Source organism: Perca fluviatilis, chromosome 23 (genome assembly GCF_010015445.1).
Source record: "Perca fluviatilis chromosome 23, GENO_Pfluv_1.0, whole genome shotgun sequence".
Lineage (NCBI taxonomy): Eukaryota > Metazoa > Chordata > Actinopteri > Perciformes > Percidae > Perca > Perca fluviatilis.
In genome coordinates, this window is record NC_053134.1 from 5,064,234 (window position 1) to 5,086,635 (window position 22,402).

Consider the following 22,402-nt stretch of genomic DNA (forward strand, 5'->3'; position numbering starts at 1 on the left):
CTGCAGCTATAGTTTTACGCAGGAAGCCGGTGAAGAGGCTGATTCATCATGTTTGGTGTAAAATATATATGTGACTAATGGAAGGGGGGGGGGTTAGATCAGATATCAGTTGTTCTCGTTTATTGATGGAGCGACGGAGAAGAAAGTGAGGATGTAGGAGATTAGGGGGTGGAGAGAAAAGAAGGAAGGAGGAGGAGAAAAGGAGGTTGTTGCTTTGCTTCCTATTCCTTTCTGTGGGCCGTGACCCACAACTGACCAATGAAAAAACAGTTTGCGCCGCTCACACGGGAAATGAAATATTTGACAAGCAATCGTCAGAAAGTTTGAGTAATCCGCTACCGTCTCTTTAAGGGTTTAACTGGTGGCCACTGAAGCAGGAACAATTAATCATGTGCAACAAGGAAATACATACGCCGCTGTCCTTCATGGCCATTAGTGCAAGGTAGTACAGGACAGGACAGACAGGGACGTTACACGGCTGAAATCCTTCACCAGAAAAAGGCCAAGAAGCAGATACCAAGTAGAGGTTAAGCTGCAGCACAAACTGCAGCCAGGAATTAAAATACAAAAACCAACTAAGTTTGCGTCAAGACAAACTGGTTCCAAAAGCAAGAGGTGAGTTGTTCCCAGGGGAGATTCTAGGATCAGACCTTTTGGGGGCTCAGCTCCTTATGAGAATGACATGGATACAGTGTCTTGCAAAAGTGTTAACCCCCCCCCCCCGCTAAATCAGTAATTTCATTGGTCATTAATCTCTGAGCTAGCTACTGAACAACGTTTTTTGACACCATTAACACTATGGTGGAACTAAACCAGAAACTTTATAAGTCAGAGTAATAACGACCAGGTTGACACAATGTTCTAACATTCAGCCATTTTAGTTGCCAACGTTTCAATTTGGGTTCTAATCTGCGCCATGAAATGACCGACTTCTTCTCTGGGGACTAAGCTGTTTTAAGCCCTTTGAACCTGTAACGGTTTGTCCTCCGTCACTAACAGACAAGTTCGCAAACTCTCACTTGAAGCACCAAAGTTGATAGTTGAAAGTTTTTTTTTTTAATTATTATTATAATTTTTAGGGGGGCTGAGATGAAATTTAGGGGGGCTTAAATCGCCAGTGGTTGTTCCCAAAGAGCTGTTGCTCATGCAAGCAGCCCCATGAGGCATGCATTACACACTAGAAGAAAAAAAATCCACACAGCCTTTAAGCCTGCAGACTCTTAAGTCTTGTTTAACAAGCTGATTTTTTTTCCAAGCAGCCAATTAAAATGTCAGGATAGCAATTATCTTAACCTATATTTTTTAGTTTGGTAGAGCTGCAAAGATTAATTGATTAATCGGTTGGTTGTTAAATATTAAAGTGCCAACTATTTTGATAATCGATTAATTGGTTTGAGTAATTTATAACAAAAAAGTAACAATTCTCTGATTCCAGCTTTTTTTTTCTTCAGTTTTGTCACTCCTATGCGACAGTAAACTGACTGACATTTGGGGACAAATTATTGGGTTTTGAAAAACACATTTTTTAACATTTTATAACCAAACAACTTATCGATCGAGATTAACCGCGGAGGAATAGACAATGAAAATAATCTTAAAGTTTTAGAGGTATCCTGTCATACACATGAGAGAAGTTTCCAGTGTGAATATTGATCCGTCGGTGATATTTGATGAAATGTCAGGGGGGCATCAAGGGCCATAACGATTCATTCTTTATGTATAGTGAATTGAATGGCAATCCGTCCAATAGAGATATTTCCCTCTGGACTGAAGTGGCTGCCGTCATTGCTAATTTCAGGCTCAGGTAAGATGGTCACAGGTGTGAAGCCCTCTGCTACACAGCAGTTTCTCCTCCTCCTCGTCTGTGTGCCTGAGAACGAACGCATTTATTAAGTCCCTTCAATTGACGGCCACGTTATATAGGTTACCCTCTGACACACACTAAGTGGGTGAGCGCAGTATTGATCTGAAACATCTCATCTCAACACTGGATGAATCTATCAGCGCGAGAGAGTCAAGAGAGTGAGCTGGTGATGAAGAGGAGTGACCCATCAGCTTCAAGAGACCGGCGCTAAAACGGAGCGTTCCAGACTATCAGGTTATTCAGACAGACAGAATGAGGAAAATAATGTGTTTTTTTTTTACTTTAAAGCATGTAAACATGTTCAAGCAGAAACCCAAATTACAAGAATGAACCTGAAAATGAGCATGTTGAAATGTAGACTCTTCATCAACCATCCCGTCTCTCTCGTTAACACTTCTACGACTTTGTTCCTCAGACCCTTCCTCGTTAGCGGCCTTACTATTCCTCGTTAACTGTAAATTCCTTGCCTCATTAAAAAAATAAAAAAATAAAATGCATCTCTGCTAAAACAGCCTCCGTCTAATGAAAAGGTTCCTCACAGGATCTGAGGGGGAACAGCTCTGCTCGGGTGTTTTAGGTTTCTGTCAGAAGTCTGTTCTAAAGCTCGCAGCTGGAACTTTATCAACACTGACACAAGGAGTCCGATTTTAATGGCACAGGCTCACCGTCAAACCAAAGCGGGGGTGGGGGTGTTTGACTGTGTGATAAGATAAGATAAGATAAGATGAGCCTTTATTGTCTCCTACAAGAGAAATTCATCTTGGGCGTTCGAGAGAAACGAAACGGCGACACATTGTGCATAAACACACAAACATAGAGTTAACCTACATAGAAACATAATCATACATTATCTCATCCAATGATTCAATAGACATCTAATAAACCTCACACAATACCCCCCCCCCTACCTTTCCTCACAATCACAGAAGAACCGAAGAGAACCCACAACACATCGTCCCCCTCGTATTGCACTTAATTTTGATAATTATTATTATCATAATATATATATATATTATATAATAATATAATTATTATAATTATCCCGTTACCTCATGCTGTGGTCAATAACTTCTGTATTGCACAATGCCCAATGGACCTTTTTTTCACAGCAGACATTTGGACTTGTCATAGTAGGAAAAGCACAGCTGAAATTGATAACCTTAACGATGGCTCAGTTCCATCAAGTGTCCCAGTAATGCCTGGCTCACACTACAGGAGTTTTAGGCAGATTTATGCCAGATTTACCCCTGCCGAGAATCTGAGAAAAAAAAAAATCTTGTCGAGGACCTCGATCGGTTCCGATGTTCGGCGCAGATTATCTGGTAACGTGAGGCGTTCACAGATCGAATCTCGCACCTCCCGATCTGCTCGCAGACACATCGGGGCCGCCCCGATAATATCAAACATGTTTGATAACTAGGATTATAATTGGACGTGAAATGACTAGGATTACGTCAGTATTTCCACAATAGCCAATGAGAGACAGGTCTGCAAGGAGACGGAAGTGAAGGAAACTTTTGAAAATGTCCGCGAAAGCAGCTGTAGTACGGGTCCGGTGGACAACTGAGTTGGAAGAAAGGATGGTGGAGATGTGGCAACAGCACGAGTGCCTGTTTAATGTCTCATCAAAAGAGTATCATAATGGGAATGATAAAGAGAAGAGCTGGGGAGAGATCGCTTCAGATTTGGACCTACCGGGTGAGTGTACAAAGTTGCTAGCACACTAGCTAGCAACTTCGTAAACATTAGATCTAGGTCAACGATCATCTGCTACATTCAGGTCTAACAAAAGATGCCGTGACACAGTATCCATTTTGTTTACATGCGCTTCCCCGTGAGATCACGTCACGTGAGGTGCTAAATCTGGCGAGATAATCTTAAGAATATTGTAGTGTGTGATGCCCCACTATTTTCAAATCTTGTAGTGTGAGCGTGTTTAAGATTTGAGGGAAGAAAATCTGCAGAGATTCTCCTCAAGTGTGTGCTGCAACCAGATTTCAAAATCGGTTAGGATTTTAAAACTCCTGTAGTGTGAGCCAGGCTTAAGTGGAATGCAGCCATCATCAATGGTTTTGAATACACCTGTGCTTTTCCTACTATGACATGTCAACATGTCTGCTGTGAAAAAGGTCTATTGCATAATACCTCTCCACCTGCATTTTTGGTTCATGTTTGTGCAGCAGTGCAGACGGACTTGACGGCTGAAGTTGAGCTTAGATCAGAGGGTGTGGAGATTAATACTAAGGATTAATTTACTCCTCCTCATTACATTAATATAGTCTCAGCCAGTCACATCGCTGGTCTCATTGGTCTCAAACAGCTGAGCCAATCACAGTGGCACAGGACGACAAAATGTTTATACACAGTTTATTCAATCACGTCAATCTCAAATCTGTATCTCACGTCATACATGGTCACGTCATATAACGTGACTCCGTTTTCATCAGGATGCATTTCAAGAACAAAACATGCATTTGTTGATAAAACCATCAGACCGGCAGTGACGCTGCAGGAGAAACAGCGCAATGTCTAAGAAACATTTTCCACGAGAGCCCAACAACTCTTTGTGCTACTTTATTTGAATGAACCTCCAGCAGTGCACCGTGTGCACAATACCACACAGACAGCCGGAGTCCAATTCAAAGTCAGGAAAGTACCTAACTGGCCGAGTGCCACCTGCGCTGGTCGTTTCTTCGCTGTAGAATTCAGCCCCCAAGACGTATGTTTCCATCCATATTTTTTTCTGATGTTAAATACAGCTAAAAATTAATCTAGAAAATAATCTGCGGAGAAATCATGATGAAATAATAGTTGCAGTCCATGATTTGATTAACAAATCTGGTGACTTCAGAATCAACTTTGACTTTAAAACTAGTTGTGACTTCACTTGGCCCTTTTGGCTTGAATACCTTGATACTGCCACCAGGCAAGTGTTTGGTGTTTTAAGCCCCCTGCGTCGACTTCCAGGCAGCGCTGCCTGGAAGGCACTAGGATTAGGCAATGGTTGGGGTTAGGTTTTTGGGTTAAAAAAAAAATAAAAATTATAGAATGTATATCCCCTTGTGCCAGTGCCCCCCGTAACGCCTGGGATAGGCGTTACGGGGGGCACTGGCACAATGGGATATACATTCTATAATTTTTTTTTTTTTACATTGTGTAAATAAAAAACGCTTTCAAAAAAACAAAAACAAAAACGTGTTCGGTTAAATTAAAAACTGTTTAAAAAGAGTACCAGAAATCAGTTAAAAAGGACCACTGGACATGACCGACAGCAGGAAAATAAAACTTTAAATAAAAGGTTACCTCCACACAAGCCCTGGCATCTCTCCCGTGGACATTTATAAAAGAATTATATATATATATATATATATATATATATATATATATATATATTATATATATATATATATATATATATATATATTTAAATAAGTAGCCCGGTATCATAATACTAAAATAAATTCTGTCCCCAATATTTAAAAAGAATCTATATTAATCAACTTCAAAATAAATATGTAAAAGGATAGGGATTTAATTAAATTAAACACATTTAAAAGATCTAAAATACTGTCAGAATTACTTGCCCTTGAGTTTAAAAAAATATATATAAACATACACCATTTAATAGTAAAAGTTAAGATTAGGTACCTTGAAGTAGACGGTCGCAGCGCTGCCTTGAAGTCGACGTTGGGGGCTTAAAACACCATCGTTCCACCAGGCACATATATAACACAGAAATAATGATGCTTCCATTTGTTGCTCATTTACTAAGCAAACAATTTCCATTTTAACTGACTGTGTGGAACCGACAGATGGACGGCAGAGAAGAGGATTCTGCATTAAATGTCTCAGAAGTGTCTAAACTTTTGCACGGCTCTTCTAGACTTTCCAAATGTTATCGGACCGAATGGATCAAATTCTGATAGTGAAACGAGTCATTTCGTGGGAAGAAGGTTGTGATGTTGGGGAAAAAAAAAAAAAAAAAAACATATCCACTGATTTATAGACATCTCTTTCGCCATGTAAGTTTATGGGAGAATGCCTTTTTTGGGCCAGAGGGCATCATGTGACAGACACTGAAGTTGTATTTACAATGTTTGGCCACTACGTCAAATTGGATTTAAAGCCCAGAGCACTCCCTGGAGGCCTGGTGGAAATGCACCACAACAACCCTGGTGCAGCTCCCTTGTTTACATTAGCTGAGTATTGATGTGTCTGTTGTCATGCTGTCGTGACATCACGGTTCATGTGAGCAGCAGGCTGCAGGTACAGAGACTGGACCATTTCAGACTGATTTCACTGGGAGACATCAGCAAACCGCAAACTGTGTGTGTGTGTGTGTGTGTGTGTGTGTGTGTGCGTGTGTGTGTGTGCTAATTAATTCTCCCCCCCTCCCCTCCCCCTAGCATTTAATATCCAGACACCACAGGCTGGGCTTAAGCAAATCTCACAGTGGAGTGTGTGTGTGTGTGTGTGTGTGTGTGTGTGTGTGTGTGTGTGTGTGTGTGTGTGTGTGTGTGTGTGTTAGCATTAGCCACACAGCTGCATTAAGCTAATCCTTAAACCAACAGTGATCTTTGTACACACACTTTTCAGCAGTGTATAATTTGGACAGTAGTGATGTGTAAATCTGACATTTTCAAAGCTTTTTTTCTTGAAATAATGAGCTGTGTCTCTTTGCCTTGCTGGTTAGTCATCAGATTAACATATTTATGAACCCAGACTGACACCTTTTAAAAAGGGTTTTAATCACATATACATATTTCCTTACTACTGTATGTGTGTGGAAACTGTCTTATTTAGATGCATTTATTCCAGCAGTTAATATGCTCTCACAGCAACGCAGTCTGTAAATTCTTGCACATGCCAAAACAAAGCTAGCATTCATTCTGCTATCGAATATCTTTCTCTCACGTAGAGTTTCTCTCTTACCCAACGTTTGAGGAATCCGTTTAGTGCACAAAGTCGACCGCAACCATTCAACTTTAACTAGCAGGTTGTTCTGTTGTGATCGAGCTCTGCTGGGCCATCAGCTGCTGTATTGATCCAACATTGATCCAAACAGCAGCTACCAGTGAATGTGGGACCACTGGTGCTGAACACATACCGAGGCCAAACCTGATCGCTGAGGAGTTACTGTGTTAAAGTGTTCTCGAGTCAATGGAAATAAGTATTATTTGATGGATCACACATGTCTGGTTAAGGTTTTAGGATGTTTCGTTTTGCAGGATTTGAGTTCCAACAGAATTTTAATCATAAAAGTTTTTAACCACAACTTTATCTCACAGAATCATTCTCAAGTCAAAACTTTTGTACAAAAAATATTGTTTTAAAACAATCAAACACAACAGGATGCATGTTATAGGGACCAGTATCATGCCTACAATGTCAATGCAAAACTTAAAGGTCCAATATGTAATATTTGTACTGTAATAAATCCAAAAATGACACCAATGCCTCATCAGATATTAAGGAAACATGTTAAGCTGAAATACTATCTTTTCTGACAACAATGCTAATGTCAGTATTTTTTCTTTTTGAAATTTACATTCCGTGACGGAATTTCTGTTTATGTTTTGATCTGTGTGTTGTTATCAACGGCCCAGTTTGACAGCCAGGCCGGGTTGCCAGATATAACTGTAAAAACATAAACCCAGCGCGCTACAGCTCTAACGGTAGTACAGCCATGAAAGCAGCAAACAAACGAACAGGATCAACGGAGATAGATTCTACCAGACCTAAAAAAACAGTTGCGTGACCAGAGACATAACAACCCCCTGGTAAATATTGGAGATGTATTTGAAAGATGGAGACAGCTTAGATCCCAAAAGGACGCAGAGTTGGCTTATTTCCTCCTGAACAGGTAAGCATAGCTTCAGGCTAATTTATCACAGCCACTAGGGACGGGCATTTTAGGTCATTTCAACATTTGTGTACTCACATTGAATTATATAGCTAGAGTACCCGAGTTGGTTACTCGCAAAAACAATTGAGACATAGCCAGTAAAGTGATCCCGACTGGTCCTGGCTAACGCCGCCATGCTAACCCTGCTAACGTTACCGGGAGGACCAGGCAAGCGGGCCATGGCTGTTTACAACGTGTAGTTCCAACCCGGTCTCACGGCAGTTCGTGTAAATATCAACGTTATTCGTAATCTATTGATACGTGTTCACGGAGACGTTTTTCACGTGTAAATGTCACGTTATTTTCTCGAGGAAAGGACGCCGGGAGGCGGCCGAAAAGGAAGCTCCATAAGCCGGGAGGCGCCCGCGAGGCGGCCCGCAAGGCGGCCCGCGAGGCGGCCCACTGGGGATGCGCTGGATGAGGCGGCCGGGAGGCGGCCGATTCGTGTTGTCCGCCACGTAAAAACCGACAAAAACGTCTCTGTGAACACGTATCAATACATTAAAATAACGTCACATTTACAGAAACTGCCATGAGACCGGGCTGTTCAGTCGGCATGGTGGTGGTATTTTTAGCGGTTCCTATTGTAATTCTAAGCCGAGGAAGTGTGCCTGACTGGCGTGTGGAGAGGACGGTGAGGCTGTTGTGTTTTTAGCGGTTCATACTGTAATTTTAAGCCGAAAAAGTGTGTCTGTCAGTTGCTTACAGAGCCCCGCGTGAGCACGGGCTTTTATGACTGTCAATATAGCCAGCATCTAACGTTAGCTACTCCGCTGTGCTGTGGAGTAATGTCTGGCTATGTGAGACTAGCATCTAACGTTAGCTACTCTGCTGTCGTATATATCTATGCTCTGCTGTGAAGTAATGTCTGGCTATGTGAGAAAAGCGTCTAGCAACATTGTTGTGAATGCTGCGGTCTCAGCCTGGCACCCCCCGTGAACTTCGAGTCTGGGCAGGAGGGGGCGGGGGAAACGACTATCCAGTATTTTGAATTGGTAGTACAGTAACTATTTTAACTGCTAGCTGCCAGTATTACACACAATATTACATATTGCACCTTTAATCTATCAAATGTATTTAAAAAAAATGTCTGTCTAAAATAAAGTCATAAAATGTTATTCATTTGAAAGTGAAACAGATGACATACTTCCCTTTGAATAAATGTAACTATTTCAATTCCACCTAACATGTCCAGGTTGTTTTTTCTTTGTTTTTGTAATCAGTCATAGCTATCAGCCTGCTGACAATCAGAACTGTACAAACTGTCCTGCTCTGTTCATCCGATCCAGTACATTATACAAAACTGACGGTGAGGTTTGATGATTGAAAAATCCTGTATAATCAATTAATGCTAAAACAAATCTGGAGCAGCATTTTGAAAGCTTATAGTGTTGATATGATGGCTGACTAAACGATTAGTCAATCTTTAGAAAATGTGACCATGTTGAGCACGTCTGCATTGTTCTCAGTTTTTCGCCAGTAAAAAACAGCAAACATTATCAAGCTCCAGTTCTCTAAATATTACACAAGAACCATTTCATCAGAGAAATCCATAAATGTCATCATTTTGCTAATGACAGTCATTAAAAAGGGTCTTCAAAATCTGCAGGAAATATTTGACAAAACAAAATCACAACTCTTGCAAAATGACTTATTGCAGATCTTCAATTTTCATGTTTTACACTATGTTGCAACGTTTCGGTACTAGACCATCTTCTTGCCTGAAGAAGATCTAGTACCGAAAATGTCCTACTAATAAACTTTATATTGTTTGCAAGATAGACCGTGTGTGGGAGTTTCTTCGCAGCTTTTGACCTGCTTCCCCCTTCGACGCACCGGTGTCATGTTTTACACTATAAAATGAATGGTAAATGGACTGCATTCATATAGCGCTTTTTTAGCCTTAGCGACCACTCAAAGCGCAAGATGGCAGAGGATAGAATGCAAGGTGCCACCTGCTCATCAGCAGCGATATACATTCACAGCAATTTGGGGTTCAGTATCTTGCCCAAGGACACTTCAACATGGGTGGCAGTGGCTCGGGGGGAGAGTGGTTACCCTTCAACCACAAGGTTGGCGGATCAATCCCTCCGGCCACATGTCAAAGTGTCCCTGAGCAAGACACTGAACCCCAAGTTGCCAAGTTGCTTGTATAGCTGTCCACTGCTCCTAATACTTAGGATGGGTTAAATGCAGTAATAGAATATCACCACATTGTACTGTGTGTATGTGATAATTCAGAATAAAGTTGGATCCTTTGACATTTGGACGACCGCTCAACCTCCAATTTGTGTAGATCTGATCACGCTGATGTTTGTTCACGTTCATTTTTTCTGATCAGTTTGGTTTTTTGGTTATTTGATGCAAAAAACGGGGTGAAACGTCATGATTGACAGCTGGGATTGACTCGCAATTGGTCGGGCGGGGTGTATAAGCGAATCACTACTGCGCGGACTCAGACTTAAAAAATTACAAGATGGCAGCGCCCGTATCTGGAATATTTTCATTGGGTGGAAGTAAAAACGCATCATTCATCTTTATATTAAGTCTAGTGCTAACCGCTGTGTGTTGGGCGTTGCCAAATAAACCAGGACAGAAACCTTAAGGATTACAACTTTAATAATATCACGTTACAAACATTTACCAAATTTCTTATAGGGTGAGGGCAGAAATACTGCTTTTTTTAATTCTATGATTTTGTTCTTTGAATTCATATTTACTTGAATCATGTTTATTATACCATGCGGTTTGAAAATGCATAACATGTATTAAGGTACTCAGTTAGGGCCCCCCCCACTAATTCCAGGCAATCAGAAACGAGTAAATACACATAATATAATACAGAAGAATTACTGTACGTTTAATGACTTCAAAGATGAAAAGTTTCAGCATTGGAGAGTCCTCATATGGTCATAACTTTACTTTGTCCAATTATGAGCGAGCTCTTCAATTAACTAAAACTTTGTTCCACTTATTGCAGAAACAGGCGATCAAATGTTCTGTCGCCGTGGTAACACAGCCTCGCACAGATGGAGGCCACACAGCCAAAATGTCATGCATGAAATAATAAATGTATCAGCACACAGTCTGTTTCCCATCAGCACCGTGGGGGAAGAAATGTGATGTGACAACAACTCTGGAGTACAGGCTTATGGGAAATTCATAAGGAGGGTGTGTGTGTGTGTGTGGTTTGATAAGTGGAACACACACATTGAGCAGTGTGTTTGAGTTAATCAATGTTGTGGATGTGAAGCTCTGACCTTTTCTAGTCGAACCACCTGCTGCTGGAGGAGAAATGAGTGTTTCAGAGAGAGAGAGAGAGAGAGAGAGAGAGAGAGAGAGAGAGAGAGAGTGTGTGTGTGTGTGTGTGTACCGTTTCTCTCTGTGCAGGGTGTACGAGCTCCTGAAGAAGCCCAGCAGCTCATCCTCGATGGCGGCGTCGAAGCTCACGTTCAGCCGGTAAACTCTCATCGGCTTCAGCTCGCGGTGCAGAACCACGACGTACATCTGATTGGCCGGGAAGGCAAAGTGGCGGTGGATGCGCATGGCTCCGCCCCCGGGCCTGTTGGCGGGACGGCCACCGGCGCCGCCCTCTGCTGTGACGGACACCCGGTCCACCTGAAGGGAGGTAGAGGAGGAACATTAGGATAGTAACGATATAAAATATATAAGACATTCTTAGATCGTTTTGATATTGTCACATCGACCAGCCCCAACATGAATATTTTATTCCATTTCTTCAAATGGATCTTCCTTAGTTCTATTCCTAAAATCCTTTTAAAAGCTAAGAGTACTTCTTCCACCTCTGCAAATCATTAAAATAATGACAATTTGTCATCATTAAGCAAAAAGGGAGAGCTGAGGTTTGAAGAAAACCAGTGGAACTACCCTCTGAAATGAGCAGCAGTGCATGATGGGAACGTGCCCGGCAACAGTAGGTACCATGAGGAGCCTCTGGGTCTCTGTTGTCAAACAGCGATAATCAGCCAATCAAACACTGAGTGTGTGCGTCCGTATCGGTTTGTGTGAATGTGCGTTTGTTCTTTGATGAATGAAGTGATCGATACGAACAGAGAGCCTGGGGACACAGACAGGACACGTTGGCTATAAAAAGGATGTTTTTAAATTTTTTCATGCCTTCAAATGCTCCACTCAACCAAAATGCTTTTTAATTGGGTTTGTTTGTTGACTGCTTCGATTTGTCAGCTCAATTCGTCACTGTCAGACATTTTAACGGCCTGACATGGTTCCCGTTTGAATACTGAATCTTTAATAATGTGTCTTGTTGTGATCAAATCTGTCTGGTCAGTCATGTGAGAGCCACCGAGGACTCTACAAGTTGATTTTCACTCAACGTAAACTGGAACCAATCATTGCCCTAGGGTAAAGGAAATCAGTCTGATGATACGTTTTGGCTCAACAGGAATTGTTAAAGAACAGTTCATCCTAAAATTATAAATACAAATTTTCCCTCTTACCTGTAGTGCTATTTATCAATCTAGATAGTTTGGGTGGGAGTTGCCCAGTGTTGGAGATATCGGCCGTAGAGATGTTGGTCTTCTCTCCAATATAATGGAACTAGATGCCGCTCGACTTGTTGTGCTCAAAGCACCAAAAACATACAGCTGAAAAACTCAACAGCAATGTCTCTTTCCAGAAATCAGCCAAGGAGAACGCCATTAAAGTTTACATCACAAGCCTCTCATCCACGAGCATCCTTCCTTCAGTGTGGTGATAAAGTTGGCGGCGTAGTTTGGTAGAAAGAAAATAGTTCATAAATGAAACCGCTCCCAACCAGGTCTGTGGATTATTTTGAGGAACCGGGTCATGATTTCTGGAAAGAGACATTGCTGTTGAGTTTATCAAATGTATTTATGTCGCTTTGAGCTCCAGAAGCCGAGTGCCATCTAGTTCCATTATATTGGAGAGAAGGCAGACATCTCCACGGCCGATATCTGCAACACAGGGCAACTCACACCTAAACTATCTAGACTGATAAAAAGCACTACAGGTAAGAGAATACATATGTCTTTGTTTTTGGGGTGAGCTGTCACTGGTTTGTAGTTCATGTAATAAAACAAGCAAACCATCACAATGCTGCTTTTGGCCCATTTCTACTTTAGTTTTCTTGAATGTCGAATGGATTTTTCTTTGACACTGAGAATAAAGCGTTCCTTGCAGGATCATTTTTTTGTCCTCTTTCTACCAGCAGGTTTTATTTTTATCCGCTTTTCTTTTGGCCTTTTTATTAACAAAGAAAAATTGTCATGCACTGATATCTTAGGAGGCCTGCCTGGCGCCCAACAACACCTCTTAATTCACAGTGCGCTCGCATACGAACACAAAAGGGGCTGCAGGGCTTTTAATTGGCCTCTGCCCAAATTAGACAGATTTATCCTCCTCTCACATTAGCCGAGTTGACCGGCCTGAAAAAAAATCACGTTGCTCAGGCGTTTCTCTGAGGCTTTCTCTCACCACGTGCTCATCTCAAATATTTGGCTGAAACAGCAACTTTGATGGTTAATTAGGAAATCTCTGAGGCCAAATCTGGAAATAAACATTCTTTGTTAGAGAGCGGCTTGTTTTTCCATTGCAGAGAGGAGATCTCAGGATGCAAACGAGGAGCTTTGTTTTGAAAGAATCATCAGGAAAGTTGTCAAACTGTTTGCATCCACTGGCAGCGATGTGCCAGTCTCTGAAAGGGGGGCAGGCTTTAGAGCGGGTATGGAGGTTAGTTCTCAATCACTTTCATATACTACAGCTACAACACCAGCTGAAGAAGGTAGTGCATCCAGTGATTCCAAAAATAGGCACTTTGGTCCACAGGTAGGAGGTTCAGGGGTTGGGTAAAAGAGGGTCAAAAATATCCAACACCTGAGTGTCATCTCAAAAAACATTTTTCTACACAGAGACATCCTTTTTTTTTTTTTTTTATACAAATACATCGGCACTTTCTGCACTTCATAAAACTGATCTTTATGTGATTAAAGTCAAATAGAGCTGCAACGATTAGTTAACTAATCACTTGGTCGATCGACCAAAATAATCCATTATTTGTTAAAGTAATTGTGGGAGCCACATACTGTATGTTGCTTATGGGCTCTTTATTGATTATTATATTGTGCACTTATATCGAGGTGGCCAGTGCAAGCCAGTGGGCATTCAGACAGCCGGGCAGGAAGTGAAACAGCATGAGCATCCAGTCAATTTACCAAAAGACCCCCCCCCCCAATATTGTAGGTCTTCTCTACAACATCAGACGATGAGATTCATCTTGGAGGTGGAAAACCATATTACAACACTACAGATCAGCACCAGGAAAGAGAAGGCATGGAGTTTAATTACAGGAGTGCTTGGAATGGAAGGTAGATACTAGCTTAAAAAACACATGATTGTTCTGTAAAGTACTTTTAAAGACAATAAAATCTGCGATTCGGGCAGGCAAGACGCTCCACTGGTGGTATGGCGCGTGGCGGAGGATGGAACAGACTGAACGCAGCTCAGACGCGCCCGGTGGAAAATCTAGGTGAGGTCACACTAGCGGCAGCGACATTTCAGAAAGAACTACAGGGATTTCAATGGAAGTTCCACAATTAGGAGATTTGCTAACAAAGTAAATTAATGCATCACTTTCACGTAAAGCTGAACTTTGGTGACGTTTGACACAAGAATTCGGGCTCTTGTCCACTTGCAAACTTGACCATTCAATTTTATATAACCCCAATGGAGCTTTTTCTCGTTGTACCCATTCATCCTCAAATTAAACTAGTATCCAGTACCAACGTTCCCCCCTGCATAGGCTTGCTTTGCCAGACCCTCCTCCAAAGCACGCTAGAGGAGAGTCTGGCTACTCCACATTCGGGGATGGGAGGAAAACATGCTCTGGTTTATTGGCATTTCTTTAAACCAATCGCAATCGTCTTGGGCGGTGCTAAACACCGGCGAGAAGCCGCGGTGCCGCTGCAAAATAGCCTCGGGAAGGAACCGGTTTTGGTGGAACGTGTAACTTTAAAAGTCGTTTTAGTCGTTTAACAGAAAACTCCGATTGGACAGATAGTCTCGCTAGCTGTCTGGATTTACCCTGCAGAGATCTGAGGAGCAGTTAACCATAGTCCTCAGAAAGAGTTTAAAATGCCAACACAAAGGAAGCCCAGGGCAACAAATATCCGGCCTAAATGAGTGAAATTCTGCAGATTTTCCGGCGCCAGCGGAGCAATCCCAGAAGTGGAATGTCAAGGATATAGACTACCCACTGCACGACCCATAAGTAGTCACGACATCACCTTACTTGCAAACAATTTTGCAAAGATTGCCTGAATATATTTTGCGATCAGGTCATGAATCTGGATCAAGCTTTGTAGATAATGATTGCCGACATTGGTTTCTCAGATATCACTATGATGTCATACGTTCTTAAAGATAATTTAAGTTTACCAAAGATTTCTACAGATTTCTGCCCATACAGGCCACCGTACCTCAAGGCGGTCAGTGTGCAGCACGATGAATCTTGTGGCGTTGACGCACTCCAGCTCGATGCTGACCTCTCCGGAGAAAGTGAAGTTGTCCATGTAGACGGCGAGCCCCAGGTCGTAGTGCCGTGGCCTCAACGAGCCCGGCAGCCTCAAATTCCTCCACGGCTGGACCGCCTCATCGTCACCCCTCTCCCCCGTCCTCTCGCCTCTGCTCCCGTTCAACTTCGCCGACCCTCCGGTGCCTCGCGAGCCTGACTCACCCGCCGCTCCGTCGCGATCTCGTCCCCCGCACTCCTCGAAGCGGACGCTGAGCACCACAGCCACCGCCGTGACGATGATGAGGGTGAGGATGGAGAGGGCGAAGCCCAGCACCAGCCGTTTGTGCACGGTGATGTGGCGCTCGGTGGTTCGAGGCCGGACCACCACCGACTCTGCCCACTGGTCCGAGAGGCCGCGGCCATTCCGCATGGCGCCCGGGCTGCTGTCGTTTAGTCCCATTTAGCTGTCACTAACGACAAAGTGCATTGATGCTCGGGTTTGATTCCAGCTCGTTTACAGACGATTCAATGTGAAAAGGAGCCGTTTGTGTTTTGATCCTTCCAAAGCTCCCAGTTCTCAGTCTGTCAAAGCTCCAGTCTGTGCAGCAGTTAATATTTCTGAAAAGCTGAACTCTGACCTCGCCGCTGCTTGACCGTTATTAACGTCCTTCAGCTGTGGCTCGAGGTGGAAAACCCACACTGCGGCACGTTTTACATTTCAGGCAACAAGACTGACAAACTAGAAAGGATGAGATGGTCGTGTGCGTTTTGATTTTGCGGTGAGGAGAAGAAAAAAAAAAATCAATGCTGTATGGCTCGATTTCAAGTTCTAGAGGAGTCTGAGGAGGAGGAGGAGGAGGGGGGATGCTGTTGAGGATGTGGCTATACAGTGAGCGTATCATCCATAGGCTTTCACTGGGAATCAGCTGGGTAAGCTAAACTCTAAACCACCACAGATAGAAGTGTTAGACTGAGAATAAAGCCGCGTTAAGACCGTTTATGATGGTAAACAACCTGAAGTCACACTTTAGCTGGATTTGCTCACCGAGTATTCATTAAAATCACTTTTGGATGATGGAATTTCTCATTTTGAGCTTCAGAAACGGTCAGTTGATCTACATGCATTTGAGACAGAGATCCTGAACCAAAGCCTAAACTAACACAGGAGATTTAAAGCAGCAGGTTACGGTCTCCAGGTTGTTGTAAAGTTAATTGCTTCTGAGTTAAAGGTCTTCCAAAACTGCAATAAAGCATAAATAAACCCCGATCGGACTATTATGGGATTATTATGATGATGCAGTGGGAGATGAAAAGGCCTTACAGACCATTAAGGCCAGTATTATGGGCCACAGATGCACAATGAGAGGAGTATCTCCACAATATTTTAGGATTACATTTCAGTTTTCCTGTAGTATATTAAAAGGTTGATTTTCAGGTTAATTGACATAAAACATCACCAGTTGAAGGGTTTGAGTATGTCTCCGTTTGTCAGAATTTAAGTTAAAATGAGCGTTTGTCGTTTTAAATGCTTTTTTCGTGAACTTCTCCAGAAAGAAGATGGTGTCTCATAGAAGTAATAACTCTCTCACTGCAGCCTCACCCTATGGCTCTCTCCCATTCTCTCTCTTGAGGGGGTTAAGTGGATAATTTACGGCCAGCATGTGTGTTTATTACACCGTGGAGGAGATAATTCACTCGGGTTCTAAACCGGGTCTAAACGATCGCTGCTTTACAGTTCGTGAGGCTGATGATGGATGAAAAATTGATTCAATATGATTAATAGGCTACCCCGGAATAACGATTCGGTGGATTCCAATCGGAGGGGAAACCGAACAGAAAACGGGAGAAATAGGCGGGGTTTTTATCCGTTAAAACTCCAACAATTAATCCGTCCCCTTAATGCGATCAGTCAGTTATTACTGATGAACGTTATCCGCCCGTTAACGGTCCGCGAGGAAGTCTAAGATCCAGATCAACTCCTCCGGTAACTTCTCTTCTCTCGCCCCCGTTGGGAAGCGGTGAGCCCCGGGTCGGTTTCTCCCGGTGGCCGGTCCCTTGGGTTCAGGGAACCCCCGAGAAGAGCCGCGCTTTTCCGTTAAAGCAGTTGTTCCTCTGAACTCCGCGGTGAGCACCTGCTTTATAGGCCAGCCGTTGTTCTTCTTGTTCTAATATTTCTTTCTCCAGTAGGCTAACGGGGGAGGGGGCTGGGGTTACCGTCGGTCAGCAAACCGTCAAGTCCACCCGGGACTGTCCGGGGATCCGTTACACTACACCTCAGATGTCAGTTTAAACACAAAGAACCCCCGTTATGGAGTTGTTGGCTGTTAAACGTCAGAAATCCGTTATTTAACAGTTTAACCACCGGGAATCCGTTACAACAAACATCTGGGGATCATTTTCAAAACGTCACTGATCAGTTCAAACACACAAGTCATTTTAAACACCGGATGATCCGGTAAAAAAGAAAAAAAAAGAAAAAAGGTGTCCTTTTGTAACGTTAGAGATAGGTTAAACACACCGGAGATCAGTTTCAGTAGGCTACCGGGGACAGGTTAGAAAGAGATCCTTGAAAGCGCCGTCAGTGATCCCTTATAGCCTCGCAATAGGCTATTCCCCTTCAAAAACCACCGGATGCGTCTCCATGAAGTCCAAAGTAGAAATGAACCGTGTCAGGCGGATTATCCCGGGTTAACGCCGGGCACGGGCCCCTCCGGTGCTCCGTAATGAAACCGGATCCTCCTCAACTTTTTAGCGCACGGAGAGCTGCTGCTGCTCCTAGCTCTGTCCCTCCGCTCCCGGTGGTGATGATGATGATGCACGGTGATGAAGATGATAATGAAGCTCTCCTGTTAGCATCCCTCCATCCGCAGAAGAAGAGGACGGCGAAGGTGGTGGTGAGGAAGAGTCTCGTGCCGCCCGTTCAGCAGTGAGTCCGCTCGCGGTGTGCGTTTCTGTTTGAGACCGAGCTGCAGCTCTAATAGGAACGCGCTGTGTGAGAGAGAGAAAAAAAAAAAAAAAAAAAAAAAAAAGAGAGCGAGCGTGCGCGTGCTGTCTGGTTGAATGAAAGCTGCACCCATCCAACTTTATTCAAATCTATATTAGTATTCTCTCTCGGGATTTTATTCCAAACCAGACAAAAGAAAATTAATGATGAAAGACAAGTCTCTCACTCACACACACACACACACACACACACACACACACACACACTTTGTAAATGTCTCTAAATGAATGCTTCTGATGAAGTTAGCTTTTTATTAGTCTTTCATTTCCAGTTGTTCTCATCGGAGATTCTGTATTTTAGTTTTTAAACTTTTTGTGCCCATCACTGCATGCACATAATACAAAAAAGGACCTCAACGAACATTTTTTGTTATAGCTTTTGACGAAATGAACATTAGGCTAGTTAGGTAGGCTAGTTATTAACTTCTTATCTTGTGTAGGTTATTAATAGGGTTGGGTATAGTTTGTTTTTTTTTTCGATATACCGGTGCTAAAACGATACTTTTAAAACGGTGCCGGTGCCTTAACCGATGCTTTTGAAAAGATTTAAAAAGAAAAAAAAAAAAGGAGCACAAAACGAACGGCTTGTTTATTGCTAAGGCCATATGGTCAAAATTAAATGTTTTATTAAAAATGTAATGACAATAACTTATAACAATAACTTATTTCACCAGTAAATTGCTGGTAAACAACAAAAACAACCACTAGATGGAAAAAGGGTATTTTACAATAACTTTGAATGCACCATGAGGCTGGCGAGGCGAGTTTCAAGTGAACGCACCGTCTGTGTTGTTTTTCCGACAATGGCAGACAGTCTGACTGTTCCGTCTCGCTGTTGGAATCCTCTACAGTGAAATACAGTCACAACGTTTAACATTAGCTGTCAGCATTTTAACCATATTTAATCCAGCTGCTAGCTAACGGTAGGCTAACGCTACCGGCTGCCAAGTGTATTAGCCTATGTCAACTAGCTTACATGCAGCGATGTTTCGGTTGCCTCCAACGTCCGTTTCGGAGCATCAGAGAGCAGCGCTGGCATTTCAGTGGCACGAAATCCGCGTTAGGCCTACTATTCAGTCCAGTAGATACCGGTTGTTAAGGCACCGGTGCCGTATTAGCACCAGATGTCGGTAATTAAAAGCCCTTTTATTTATTATTAGCATTTAAAATGTCCATGCTGATCTTAAAGTGTTTGTAAGATTGTAAATACTGTATTTTGTTGCTGGATGTACAAAAACACGGCAAAACCGGTGTCTGAAAAGTAAAGCCAAGTGCCTTAAACCTGCATTCTTTCTGAGGGCCAGCAGGGGGCGACTCCACTAGATGCAAAAAGAAGTGAGATTGAGAAAATTACCTTACTTCACCCTTTTATTACCTCAGTAAACATTTTCCTAATGAGTTTATGGTATTAATCGCTAGATGCGAGTCTTCTCAAACACAGCATGATAATTTTCTAAATTATGGTCCCATTTGAGTAAAATAGACGATAAAGCAGGGTGTGATTTAGGGGCGGGGCAACCTTGTGATTGACAAGCCGCTACCATGGGTTCTTAGTCAGATCCACCCCTAGCTCCTCCTCAACTCCACCCCCTTTCTGCCAAATATGGTCACTTCTGGCGATGGCCATCATGCCAGCAGAGCCAAGCTGTTAGGAAACATGTTTTGTTTCCATCATCTGTAGGTTCGGGATCTTTTTGGTTAACAACAAATTAACCCTCATGTTGTCTTCTGGTCAAATTTGACCCATTTTCAAAGTTAGCAGAAATTTTAGTTTCTTTCAACCAAATTGCCCAAAAGTAACACGGATGATTCCTCGAAACGCTCTTCACAAGTCAAATTAAGGATCAGTTCTTTTTTTAATTGACTTTCAGGTGTTTTACTCATTTTATAGCATTATTCTGACTTAACTGACAGTCTGTCATTATCCATAAACATCTTCTGATCTTAAATATTAGTCAAAATAATTCATACGTTCTGGTTTTTTTAACTCAAAAATTATATATAATGTCATATAGGCTAAATGAGCTTTATTGACCATAAATTCCAAAAGAAATTGTAAAAATAGTGGTAATAAGTTGTTGTTAGTGTATAATGGTGGTACGGGAAAAAAAAAAAAAAAAAAAAAAACAATCAAAAGAAAATGCAACAAAAATATTGAGTTAAACATTGAAGAGACAATTTTTTTTTTTTAAAGCGGCAAAAACGTGTTCATTTTGACCCAGAAGGACAACACAAGGGTTAAACAGGTTTTCTGCCTGTGGTATTAAAGCGTGTTTGGTCGCGTGTTGAAGTCAGGTGCCCCCCCCGGCTGTTACCAAGGTGACACTGACAAATCTCCAGCTCATCAACATTATCGCCGCCAGATGTTTGATTGGCTATTCACACAACCTGCCAAGCATTTGATTGGCTATCAAATGAGCCATTAATTTTATAACAATTAACATTTCCCGCCCATCTGTCTTCGGATGTGTGTGAGTGTGTGCTTTTAACAGGAAATGTCTCCTTTCAAACGATCGGTTATCTAACAGACACGTGGTAAGGTGTATATATGGGTGTTCGGTCAGGTTTATATCAGGTTCACTGTAGCTAACTGCTAGTTTTTATCTCTCTATTCGGTCTCTGCTTCTGTGGTCAATGATTTTGTCCAGCTAGAGGCTAAATGTGAGTCACTGTGTCCGTCCAAAAAAAAAAAAAGACGACCCTATATGGCCAGAAGAGTGGACACTAGGGTTGCACGATATTGACAAAATGTGGTATTGCGATATCAATTATGAATATTGCGATATCAATATTAATTGATATTTTTTAAACATAAAATTACAAAAGTTACGGGAAAACGCATCAAAATAGATTTGTCACAAATACAACACAAGGTTTATTTCAACTGAGTCATATTGGACTAGTCCAACATGAATAAATAAATAAATAAATAAATAAATAAATAAGGACCATGTCTACAGAACAAGACATGTTCTACTGGTTAGACAGTATAAAATATATAAATAAAGAGAAGAGGACACAGCTTTTCTTTCGCTTCTCTGATTGGTTCTGTTTTGTTGTCTATTTCTTCACTTACACTGTAACTCTGTTGAAATATGCACACACGCAGTACGCTCCATAGGGTTTATCACGTAGCGGACCTGTGCACTGACGTGTACTAACGTGCAAGTGGCACGGTAACTGGCCAATGAGACGTGATCATTACAGCGTTTCAAGCTCTAAATCAAACACAACCAAGGCACACAGCCAACGGACGGGACGCAGCGCTCCACAAACTAAATATTGCATACTTATCGCGACACTTTCGATATAAAATTGTGCAACATTAGCCTACAAATCTAGACGCACCCTAGCGGTAGTAAATGTCATTTCCAGCCAGGGTCGTCTAGCAACTCTCCGTTGGCTTTTCAGCTGGAAAAACCAAACTCTGGCCGGGCCAATCGCATTGTGTATAGAGTGTTGGGCGGGCTTATCCCGCCCCTCGGATTGAGCCCTGCCAATGGTGAGTTCCCAGACCCAACATCTGGATGTGGGTCTGGCTTGTCAGGCTAGCGCAATGTGAAATCGCGATAATGATATTGAGTCTATATATCGTGCACCTCTAGTGTTGTAGTGTTGAATGTTATCACTCCACTGAATGGGCATTATCAGTGGGTTAGAAGAGGCCTGCTACACCTACTAGTAGGTTCAGAAGGCTGTTCTCTATTCACATGGCAACAGTCGCCATTCACTTGGACAGAACACCTTGGCGTCACTTTTTAGCGTACTGGGAGTCCCGTTGTAAATTCAAACATAAAAAACGTTACTTGGTTAGGCTTAGGCAACATAACTACTTGGTAAGGTTAAGTAAAAGACCATGGTTTGGGTTATACGGTTCGTTACCTTAACCTCTACGTTTTGCAGAGCCTCAATAGCGGTGGCTCGTCTTCAATTTCCCTTGCTAGGCTAGCTTTGGATTCCAAAACTAATAAACAAAAACTCTAAAAGGAAAATAGGGGTTAAGAGAGGATTTAACAATGTGGACAATTTTTTTTGCTTTTACCGCCAACGATGCTGGCTTACCGGTATGCTTGATCTGTGGCGAGAAATTAGCAAACAACAAAAATAGTAATATTGAAAA

At 42.3% G+C, this 22,402-nt stretch overlaps 1 protein-coding gene across 5 annotated transcripts in view; it reads right to left on the bottom strand.

The window, feature by feature from the left end:
- Positions 1-22,402, bottom strand: part of LOC120553207 (thyrotropin-releasing hormone-degrading ectoenzyme-like) — a 265,616-nt gene that overhangs the window by 237,381 nt on the left and 5,833 nt on the right. For 3 of the 5 annotated variants that reach the window (XM_039791372.1, XM_039791373.1, XM_039791374.1), the window contains one exon: positions 11,143-11,387. In XM_039791372.1, the coding sequence (XP_039647306.1) occupies positions 11,143-11,315 (173 nt within the window). In that variant the 5' untranslated portion in view covers positions 11,316-11,387. Of the gene's footprint in view, positions 1-11,142; positions 11,388-15,244; positions 18,247-22,402 lie in introns of those variants that run through there. The other 2 variants (XM_039791371.1, XM_039791370.1) reach the window with 1 other exon arrangement.